The following is a 12,004-nucleotide window of genomic DNA, read 5'->3' as shown; positions in this document are numbered from 1 at the left end:
ACATACTTGGGTGCTCTTAGTTGCTCTTGTCTTTTTTACACAGAGTCTATTTAGACTTGCACAGCTAATTAACTTGGGCTCCACTCATCAGGAAAACATGCCTTCCAGAGCAAAAGCAGCTAGCCTTGGAAGTAGGGCCAGCTGCATTTGAATGGCAGCATGCCTGGGGTTAATAAGTCCAGTGGACTCACGCTGGCTCTGCATGGAGACAATGCTGGTGTCCCCATGGATAATTAAGCATTGGTCATATTGTCACCTTTGCTCAAGATATATAAGGAGGCTAAGAAATTTTTCTGATACCATGCCCTGTTTGAGCCTCCTTGACAGACCTTGGGGTGGACAGGCCCTAACTGCTTTACTGCTTTTACTAACCGATTTAAGACTGCTTTAGTCTCAGCTAAATTCACTGAATTCAGTGAATATGACCTAGGATGTTTTAATGTTTTCAACTTTTTTTCCCTCTGCTGCCCCTACCCTCCTTATTCCCCTTGTGTGCAGTTTTTTGGATAGCGATGCTTGCTTTCATAAAGAAGTGTTTGTTGTAAGAAATATTTCAACATCCAGTTTCCTTTCGCTAGTGTTTAGTTCAGTTTAGATAGAAAAACGCTTAGAATTTGATTGTCTTAGATTTAGGCGTGATGCCAGGCTAATTCAGGTCCTGTATTTCATGTATTCTGTTTTGTTCATTTCAAATGATAGTACTTCGTGCCCAGAGGAGGAGAATTATTGTGTGGGTTGTTTTTTTTTTTTTTTGTCCTTCTTCCCCCCTCCCCCCCACCCTGAGGTTTTAGTAGCACTACTTGACATCCAGTGTCTGCAATAGTTAATTTTCGTGAAGCAGATGAAGTTTTAGGAGATTAAGCTAAAAACTATGCACCGTTGTGTTCCCATAAAGGGTGAAAGTTAGTGGTTAAGAATCAGCTATGATAAGTTATCCAGCATTTAAACATCAATTAATTATACTTTTTAATATGTATTTAATTTTGCTTTTTATAACTAGCATTCAGCATGGCAAAGGGGTAGACTTGTTTTGTCAATTGTGTGCATGCCAGATGGAGCTTTAATATGTGTCAGGAGATAAATGGGCCATTATTAAGATTAGATGCATAATGATCATTTCAGCCTTGTTTATTTAGGTCATCAACAACAGTAGATGATGATCTCTTGCAAGTAAAATTATTAGGGATCAGAAAATCTTTTGCTCTTCTTAGATTGCTATTAAAATAAATGTAAAGGATTTGCTTGGTTTCTAGTTTCTAAGTAACAAATAAAGTTAACTTTTAAAATATTTTTCAGTTCTCACCTAAGTAAACTTACCACCAAAAATTATTCCAACAGTGACTTCAAATTTGTTGTCCTGACCAGTGAAGCTGATTGTGTTGTGTTTAAGCAGATTAATTTAATAATTTCTTAGATACAGGATAATTAACTCATGAAACAAATATTTTACCTAGTATTTCAGTGAAAAGCTCTTTTATATTTATTCAGTAGACAATGTAATGTTTAGTTATTCATGTATTCTTAAAATAACATCTGCTACAACCTTAGACTTTTTTGCATTGTGAAAGATTTTAGTGGTAATAAATGTCTGTGTTTTATTTCAGGTTGCAGTGTAAGATTTTGGAAGTCATTGCTCCAGCCCATCACAATGGAATGGCTAACGGCCACGTCAGCAGTGCTGACGGAGACACAATTGTCATCAGTGATAGTGATGATTCAGAAACTCACAATAGTTCTGCACAAAATGGGTAAATGATACTTTTACAGTATAAAGCATTTGGGTTAGGGAAAAATGAGACTACAGCAGATGTGGCAGTGTCTGATTGAGACAAATTACTTGGCTTGTAGGGGGTATAGCCTTTGAGTATTCATCCAGCTGAGAGTGACAAGCTGAACATTCACAGGTGCCTTATGCTGCTGTGGCTGTTAATGCTATGTATAATCAACCAAAGAACTGTGCATTATGAGAAATGGAGTACCTACAACATAATCATTATTAATCTGTTTGGAATGACAGTGTCTCTGGTGAAGGATGGTGTAAAAGCTGTGTGTGTCTGTCACTAGTGCTCTCTGTGCTACAGAACTTATGCTGCTGTGTCTTAGAAAACAGTTACTTTTTGCATTTCCACAGTCTGCTACTGCTTAGCATGATGCACTACTTCACCTATATACACTTCCATTGTGAAGCTCAGAATTGAGATGGTTGTATAATAAGAGAACATGGTCTTACAGGGACTCTCTGGAGGGAATTTGATAGGCTTCATTTTTCATGTTCCATTTAAGAGAATAGTCTTTCCAGAGTCTTAGCGTGTTTGTGTCCAATATAGAAAAATGTACAAAATTTTCATTGTGTGTACATATGTGTGTACCCTTGTAGTTTATGAATTTGATTATGATTTTAGGTGCACTGTGTGTGTCTTGTCTTAAAGAACTATATATATACTACTGTAGCTTAATGATATTGAATAAGAGAGCTTGTCTGTAACTCTGGTGTTTAATTTGGAGTATCCCTCTACTGACCAGTAGTTGAGTTTATATACACAGCTTGTTCCAGCAACATAGTGCAAAGACAGATCTCTGTGCTTCACAGGCACAGTGTCAATGAAAGAAAAAAATGCCTGAAGTGGGCCCCAGTCTTGTAGCTGGCAACATAGACGCTGCCAACAGGCTTTACACAAACTGTCATTGACTTTGAGTTGTCATGTGAATGCAGCAGTCAATCTGTCATTGATTGCTGCATGAGGACTTCCATGTCCTGACATGCCTTGAATAAGGAGGAGCTCCTTATATGGCTAAGGAAATAACGTGGTATAAAAGTTTTTAAATTCTCTATTGTCGTTTTAAGGTAGTGCCCAAGTTGTTCGTGAAGCAATCCTACATCTTCTGCATTTTCTGTGTGCTACAAGGTATGGCATCTGAAGGATGTTATTCTTGGAATTAATACAAGCACACACAGAGCTTGCTGCAGGATTGATCCCTTTATATAGCCATGGCTTCCATATGTGCAGAGCTGGTAGTAAGACTGGGGCTGACACTCTCGGTCAATCTGTGGTTCTCCCCAGATGATTACTTATTCTGGCAGTGCAGAGAAGGGAGGAAAAATAATTTGTTTTGCTTAGAAAGAGAAGTCTTGTGAGAATGTATGAATAAAATTTTGAAGCACTTTTCTGAGGCATACCTAATAAACGTCTATGCTACAAACATAAATTGCAAGCCTCTTACATTTTTTTTAAAGTGTCAACTAAAAGTCTTGAGCTAGTTTTTTTCTAAGAAATGCAAGAGTGTAGTAACAGTGATATGTTTTGTGGGTATACTTTTGAAGTTTGAATATACCCAAAAAACTAATCTGAATGTAGATCATTGCAGTCAATTTTTGCATATTAGCATCTAACATTCTTTATACCCTTACTCATACAATGAGAAACTCTGCTGAACTGAATGACAGGGTTTTGCAGTTCTAATCCTTTAGGGACTGAATTTGGCTGGATGTGGAGAATATGGAGCTCGTTAGTCCTGGAACCAGAGTTGAGATGATATGCTCAGACCCAGAGTTCTCCCTCTATGTCTGCACACAAATCCCCGGGTTTTAGGAGCTGCCCTTCATGCAAAGCTGCAGTGCCTTTACACAATGGTGCAGCAGATGCTTCATGGGTTTGTGGGGTTGGGGGAGGGGAGCACATAGCACAGATTGATGAGCCATCTGCAAATATTTTTCCTAAAGAATCTGTAAGGCTAGAGAATCTTAACTGAAAATAGATGTCATTAGAGATTGCAACCTTTCTCTGACCCTACTCTTGTTTGCTTGGGGCAGAAGTAGCCAAGTATTCTGTGAAAGTACTGACCTTTCATATGGTGTTTTGCAGTAAAGCCTTTAGGTATATATGGAGAAAGGCAACAACACTCACACTCTCCAGCACTCCCTCAGAAAAAAAAAAGCCACCTCGTAAGGCCTGAGTTACAAAGCAAAAAGTAGTCTTAGGTCTTAAACTGTTGATACTATGCCCTAGGATCCTCTGGTAGGATCTTCTGGTCCTTAGAGTAACAGTCCTCACTGAGAGCTCTCAGCACAGACTTCAACGGTGTTCACACATTAAAGGGCTCCATTCTTGTCACCAACAGTGTGTTAGCGGTAAGGTCAAACTTGGCATTTGCTTTATCACTCAGCGGCAGACTGGGGATTCTGCGAAGCTTGTGTTGCCAAATGTATACAATATTAGCTGCAGCTTAATTCATGGCATTCCTTCTGCCAAGAGTACAGTAATGTGAACCACAGACCACATCAGAAATATTGGAAGAAAAATCTCTTCTTGGCTTGTCAAGCTAGTTCCTGGTAGTAAGTTTGGGTGCTGATACAATCCAAAAGGATTGTATCATCTTTATTTTTGGGAATGGTTAATTTTTTCTACAAATTTGGGAGCACAAACAGAGGTAACTGATAGGTTTTTGAAAAAAAACAACAGTGGAATCTTACTATCCAGATTTTTCACCATCTTCATTCTAGTTTTCTGCCCTTATACAGGAACCCTTTTTGTAAGGGTATGTCAAAAGGTACAGTCATAGATTGTCTTTAGAGTGGTACAGGGTCTTCAGCAGCACAATTGTTTTTAACTTTAATTCATTTATTTCCTTCTTTTCTTTCTTTTCCTTTCCTTTCTCCCCCCTCATCCCTCCATCCCCTGAATCTCATAATAATGGTTATAGGCCTTAGTCCACTTTGTATTATAAGGAAGGACCAATGTAGTGGATCTAGTGTAGCTTAAAATCTTCATCAGAAGGTTCAAAGTCAGGATTTTGTTGCTAGCTGCTATTCTCTTGTCTCTAGAGCAGTATAACTAATAAACTGTTAATGATCTTCAAGTTGCTGTTTTTTCCATGTTGCAAGTCTAGTCAGATTATATAAAATATTTAAAGTTCCAAATGGACAGTTGAATTGCTCAGTATAAACCAGTATGACTTGGCTTGTCAGCAGCAACCTGCAAAGCTGTCTAGAGGCCAGCTTTTCTGTCGGATCAATATATTGACAGATTACCTCTGCATAAGGCTTGTTGAGGAGCATACGTAGAGTGTAAATGATTGTAGTATTCAGTTAACGTTCTTCAGGTGCATTTTCCTATTCCTGAGCACAGTTTTTGTCAAAGAGAAGAAGAAAAGCCACTGTGCCTTTTCCAAAGGAGGACAGAATTCATTTTAGGTGCATTCCTGATCCTGTAAACCTCAGTGTTTTTCTGTGCAATTTGTCTAGTTCCATTAATACTGCAAGGTATAGTTCGCTTCATCAAGACTCAGCGCAGATAATCAGGACACTCCTGTCCTGGACAGGGTGACTTTGTTACTCTGGTCTCAGAAGTTTCTTGGAAAAGCCACTATAAGACTATGCTGTCTGAATATAACACAGCGAAACTTTATATCCAGTTCATGTGGCCACCATGTCAAAGTAGTTGGAAGGCTGATGAGATTTATGTTTTGTCAGTGGTTCAGGAGACAGTGGTGACTCTGGCAGGTCCTAGGCACGTTTACTTGAGTGCAAATAGGAATTAGTATAATAAGGATGAGTCAGTTCCAGTTTTCAGCTACTAAGTTTCAAGGCATTCTGTATTGTTTCCTCTTTAATTAAGATCTGTGCAAATCAGTGAGCTCAGTGACTTTACTGAGAAGTATGGAGAGATGGACTTGAAATTCTGATGACCAAAATTCATCATCCCAGCAGACCTTTATGTAGTCCACAAAGCTGCAGTATGGTCTGTCAGACTTCAGACTGGAAAAATGGCTGCTGTTTTGTCCTTCACCTAGTTTTGGATCTGGTAACTTTCTTTTCCTGTGCTCTGTTTGAGCTGTTCTGTGAAGACTTTTTGTAGCGGTTCTCTGCTGTAAAATCGGTCTAATAATACCTTTGACTCTTGTGTGTTTTTATATAATGCTTTGTAAAAGCAGATGTTAATACTGTGACTTGTATGCCAAAGCATTTAAATAATCTATATATTTTTTAAACCTTTTTACATGTACTGAATGAATTTTTCTTACTCTTGTGCACTAAGCAAAATTTAGACTTTAGGATTTACAGAGAAAGATTTTAGGAATGTGTTAGCTGCTTAAGATAATGATTAAAAACTCAGAAACTAAGCAGAAAATATGGTGTGTTTGGGGTATTAGGTTGGGCTGTTACATAATGATTCACAAAAGAGGAGAGAAGAACTTATTCAAACCAGAAAGTAAAGGTTAATAATGTAAGAGTTAACCATTTGATTATTCTTTGTGTCCTGCTTTCAGTTGCAGACAATATTGGAACTGGCAATCTATTTAATATGTATAAATAAGTTAACATGCTTCTGGTATAATATTAGCACTCTTAGTTTAATATCTTTTATTTTGTGTCTGAGTGTCATATATGATAAAATTTCAATGTTTGAGTCCTCCTTTGGACTGTTAGACTAAAGGCCTGGAAATGTAGGGATGTATGGTGAGGAAACAAGTTTGTGTTTGCTACTGCCTAGGAAATCTTCTTGCAGCAGTGTTCACTACCTTTGCTTTCCTTTCTTGAGACTACAGAAGATCATGGAAGACCATGTCACAGCATGACTAAAATACAAAGGTCTTCAAGTTATGATATGTTTAGTAAGACTTTCAGTAAAGTCTTTATAAATTTTTCTTTTTAAATACAGAAAACACATTTATGTTTCTATGTAATGGTGGCTAGTCTATTTTAACAAATTTTAAATTATAGGCTAGTACAATGGCAGAAAGGTTAAAATCTTGCCGAATTGGGTATACTGAATTACTTATTCTTTACAGTTTGTCTCTGTGTGGTTCTGCTATTATGATTGGCTTTTTTTCTTTTTTTTTTTTTAAGTTCAAGTTGATCTGAGTGACTCAACTTAAAACTTTAACCCAGACAGTAACATGCAAGTAAGGCAGACTGTTTATATCATAGTGCTTATCTGTAGGTCTGATAAATATGATACTGTTTCCAAGTCTGTCATCTTTTCTCTCTCTTCATTTGTTTTGGCTATGTAGGTCATTTAATCATTGAGACTATTTTTCTTTGGAAATTTGCTCCCCCATTTTGCCCCCTTCACTGCCCCCCCCCCCAAATCAACATTCCCCCCATCCCTTTTCCTGTGCTTTGCAGATACTTTTGGCTTTGATGCAGATCTAAAGCTAGCGAGCTGGAAGGAATGAATAAGTCCTGGTTTCTACTAATGGAAGTTATATACTATATTAAATATGATTGGGTATTTTCAAGAGGTCTACTCTGTGTCTATGTGTGTGTATGTTTATATGTTTAACAATATATATAAAATTTATACATATATATTTTTATATATATATATAATTTCAAACATTTACATTAAGATTAATATTCTATGACTGTGTAGTTAACTTTTTGTTTTCTTTTTAGGAAGAAGAAAGCCATAATTGATCCCTCTTTGTTCAAATACAAAGTCCAACCTATTAAAAAAGAACTATATGAATCTGTTATAGTTAAAGCATCTCAGCTAAGGTAAAAATTAGTATATGAAAGTTAAAATTGTATTTTATGACAACTGTGTGAGTTGTATAAGTCACTGCAAGGATGTTTTTGATATAAAATAGCATTTTTAAATAATACGTTAGAACTATTAATTAGAGACACTGGAACAAAATCATGTCTTTGCATTTCACAAGCTTTCTGTAGCAGGGATTCCAAGCTTTGCGAGTATTAGTACATATACCAACTCCTTTCAAATCTGTATGATTTCACTGGCACACAGGTGGGACCAGCTGTTGCTACTAGTGCCTTTCCCTACTGCTGTGACTGATGAAGATAGAGAAAAAAAGTTTGAGAACCCTATTCTATAATGTTTAGGGACTATTGGCATTGTGAGCTCTTTTTCTGTGCAATAGTGATATTGGCTTGAAATGCTGGAGCAGGTGCTGGCAGATTGCTTTATTGCTTTAAAATAGCTCCAAAGATTCTTGTTTCTTAAATCACACAATTTTGTCTTGATGAATTTAGTGAAAAACACAACTGTTTTTTTAAGAGTAGATTGTTCATCAAAATTCTATAATTTGCATACTTTGAAAAAAACTTCACTGATTTCAAGTCACTTTAGTTCCAGCATGAGTCTTTGAAACTGAATTAGTTTTTTCATAAATTACTTCTGTGTAATAGGCAAGTCACTTGATGTATTTTGTCCTCATTCAGCAAATCATCCCTATTCTCTGGTGCATTTAAGCTCATATTTAACTTTAAGGTACTCGAGTACTTCGAGCCATATGTGGTTTCTGTAAACATAGTTATCCTGAGTTGTTTTCTTTTTTCTATGAGGTAGTGCAGGATTCCCTGGAATGCCAGGAAGCGTTTAGATGCACAGTGCCCTGTAGCAAGAGGTTCTGCAGTCTGGCCAGAAAGTGTGGGAATCACCTCTTACACTTCTTAGCTTGAGACTTGTATGCTTCATCTCCCCATTTGTGAAATGTGAATACTGTTTCCCCAAAACCATTTCTTTTTCTTTTAAAAATGTTTATTTTCACCCTCTTCTAGAACAATGGGACTTCAGTCTTATTTGCAGACTTTAAATGCCACTGTGATAGAAATGAATGTTTCAAGGATCTAGACAGAATGAATAGGCTGTGGAGATGTGTGTGTGCGTGCACATGTGTTTGTACGTAAAAGAGGATTTACCATGATGTTCAAAACAAAAATTACATGTTCATAAAACAATTATTTAAGTATTACTTGTTTGTTTTTTTTAAATTTTTTTATAAAGAAATTTAATTGGGGTTGCTGAGAACAGTTATTAGTTACAATAGTAAGGGTGTAATTTAGAATTAAAAAAATGGCAAGAAGCTTGAAATCATATGATCTGTTACATGTGTTCTTGCAGATATTGTCTACTGTATTTAAACGATAATTGAAGTAAGTTAGTTGATAATACTGCCTTTCTTTCCTAATACAGCCGGAGGAAACATCTCTTTTCTCGTGATAGACTTAAACTTTTCCTGAAACAGCACTGTGAACCACATGATGGAGTTATTAAAACTAAGGTAAATAAGATGGAGTAATATGTGGAATAGCATATTGACATTACTCAAATTGTTTTTTGTATGGTATAGTAAGCTAATATTATTCTGTTGTAATACTTTTAGCTGGAAAAATACCTTATTGTAGATTTAATTTAAGTCTCCAGTTCTTCAGTGAGACAGAAATACAGAGGAGCCCAGGTACCTGGAGTGAGCTTTGGGTGAGGCCTTAGATATTGAAGCTGTTAAGATGCATATTTTTGTACTCTTATGTAAGATATATTGTGATACTTTGTACAAAGTTCAGACTAGAGTTCACAGCCTAGTCTGTGCAGGGCAACTCTGATAACTTCTGTTTCCTTGTGCTATTCAAGGAATGGAGCAGCTCTCCTCACACTTCTAAGATAAAAAGCAGTTTCCTCTGCCATGCTGTCTATGCCACAGGAGATCATGCAGTCTCTCTGCTGCATGTTGCAGCCTTGACCCTGAAATCCTTCTTAGATTCTTGTTTTTAAAAAGTAGTTTGTTTACTACATTCTACATTTTGTGAGGGTGTGTTAAGAGGAATTCTCCTCATACTCCTGTGTAGCTTCATTTTGTACAGGAAAGTGCTAAGAGATGAGACCATCAGTAAGAGTCTTGCCACTGAAATTTGTGGAGAATAAATGCAACAAACTTTTTAAATGGATTTGTAACATTAGCGTCTGTCTCTTTTAGAGAAATGGAAATAGAAGAAAACAGAGATGAAAGGGAGTTCAGGGCATGTTTAGACTGTCCCTTGCTTGGGCTACTTAAGAGAGGATGTTCTCCTTGATGCAGAGAAGTGGGACATAGTGTGCTGGGTCTGGTGATCTGTCAATTTTGTGTCACTTTCTGCTGCCTGATGAAAACTGTGACATTCTGTATATGTATGCATTTGTCATCTTCTGTTTGTCTGAGTTTTTTTCTGGAGCGTCTCTTTGTTCCATTGCTGATTGCCTCGTGTCTCAGCAAGTATGTGGGCATGTCCTCGGTGGAGTGTCTCCTTTGTATCCTCATCAATATCAATGGATAAGGGCAGGCTTCCCAAAGCCACAGTTTGAGGAAGCTGACTTGAAGCTTTGGCAGCTCGGAATGAGAAAAATCATAAATTTTCCCCTCCTCCAAAACTGTTTAAATGGTAGAGAATTGTGGGTTTCTTCAGTAAATTGCTTTCCCTGCTTTCTCTGTCAAAAGTCATCCCTAGCACATTCCAGTAACTTGTTGGAAAGTCTGTGTCCAGCTGTGTTTGCTAAAAGGTATCTAAATAAACGCAATTTTACCAAATGAGGCCAAATTCTTTTCTCAAACATGTACTGCTTACATTATTATCCTCTTGCTGGATTAACTCTACATTTATACCATTTTGGAATCTGTTCTTTTTCTCAGCTAACCAATTGTGAATTTAATAACTTGTATTGTCTCTCTGAATTCTTGATTCATTAATAAGTTTGTATCTATGAAGAAGTAAGAATTTCACAATAAATAGCTGTTTTCATCTTTCTTGTTAAGGCAACATCAATTGCAAAATACAGTCTAGCAGAACAAAATTTCTCCTACTTCTTTCCTGATGACCCACCCACATTTATCTTCAGTCCTGCAAGCAGACGGCGAGGGAGACCTCCAAAGAGGGCAGCCATTAGTCAGGTAAGTAATGAAGAAAGTTTTAATTTCTGATGAGGACACATCAGTGTAATCTTCTGACTTCTTCCATCTTCTCTGTGAACTTTTCTGAAGAGTTGGAATGCAAGGTTGAAACTGTGCTTCCCCCTCCTCCCCCACCTTAAGTGTGATTTGGGAAATACTACATAATTGCTATTAAAATAGATCAGTTTATGCTTAAGGGGAAAAAGAGATCAAACTTCATATTTATCTTCTTATTTTTATCTTTCTTATTTCTGTGATCCCACTAAGAAATTAGCTTTTCAGTGCGTTGTTAAGGTATATATAGTACTTGTCCCTTCCGGGATGGTTAATAAATAATAATAGTAATCTAAAAATAGTCTAAAAAACTTTAATTCATACTTTCAGATACAGCTGAGTAACTTGCCTTTTTTTGAACAGCTTAATGCTCTAAATGTCCTTATTCACAAAGACAGCTGTAAGAAAAATATTTTTTTTCCCTATTGGACAGAATCTTTGAATAGTTAGTATGTTTGTGAGAAATGGTTTTAGCTTCTTTATTCTTGTTTTAGAGAACTGTTGAAAGATGGGGAATATCTGTTGCAGGTCATCTCACTGTACATACTATGCTCTTTCTCTCCACTCCTCCCACCCCACCCACCAAACTCCCTATCAGGAGGACAAGATTACTGCTAAACAAAATATCCAAGGAAAGAGAAGTAAAGGAACAAAGGAAAAGACAAGATTCCAGAGACAAAAAGAAGAAATGCAGACCATGGGTAAGTTGAGATTTAGTCCTATGACTGGCAGAACCAGTTTCTGCAGGTTTGAGAGCTGACCATAATTAGAGTGTTTTGGGGTCATGCCTTTCAAAGGCAAAAACATAATGAGAGTGCACTGCCACAGCACTATTGCAAAGTGCTCCTTTCAGTGGTTAGAACTGTTGTTTCCTGACCTCTTTTACTATCCTGTGGAAACATATGAGGCTTCCAGTCAAACTGTGCTGGTCTCTATCTCAGGTAAATAATCAGCAAAACATAATTTTTGGAGAAGTTTGGATTCTGAGGTCATGTATAATTTTTACTGGCTGACTGTATACCATGGACTTTTAACACAGAAATCAGTCTCTGGTATGAGGAAAAGCTATAAATAGAAAAACTACCTTAAAATCAAAAAGAACTGCAGTGCTTTCTAAACCTATAATAATCCTTAAGAAAATCTTATGTTGAACACTTGAGTCATTCTGAAGATGTCTTTGCATAGACACTTAAGGTATGTATACATGTTCTGCAAGATTACTTCAAGTATGTTTACAAATTTTTCTAGGTAAAAGAGTGCAAGTCACTTTGGAGGATTTTATTTC

At 36.8% G+C, this 12,004-nt stretch overlaps 1 protein-coding gene across 4 annotated transcripts in view; it reads left to right on the top strand.

Annotated features, from left to right (window-relative positions):
- The window catches only part of BAZ1A (bromodomain adjacent to zinc finger domain 1A), a 67,051-nt gene that overhangs the window by 19,398 nt on the left and 35,649 nt on the right, over positions 1–12,004 (top strand). For all 4 annotated transcript variants that reach the window (XM_067296724.1, XM_067296723.1, XM_013940497.2 and 1 more), the window contains 5 exons: positions 1,605–1,748; positions 7,397–7,498; positions 8,937–9,024; positions 10,531–10,665; positions 11,318–11,420. In XM_067296724.1, coding sequence (XP_067152825.1) covers positions 1,605–1,748; positions 7,397–7,498; positions 8,937–9,024; positions 10,531–10,665; positions 11,318–11,420 — 572 coding nt within the window. The remainder of the gene's footprint in view (positions 1–1,604; positions 1,749–7,396; positions 7,499–8,936; positions 9,025–10,530; positions 10,666–11,317; positions 11,421–12,004) is intronic.

This window comes from Apteryx mantelli, chromosome 4, assembly GCF_036417845.1.
Source record: "Apteryx mantelli isolate bAptMan1 chromosome 4, bAptMan1.hap1, whole genome shotgun sequence".
Lineage (NCBI taxonomy): Eukaryota > Metazoa > Chordata > Aves > Apterygiformes > Apterygidae > Apteryx > Apteryx mantelli.
Note: the sequence above shows the minus strand (reverse complement) of the source record. Positions and strands in the feature narration are given on the sequence as shown.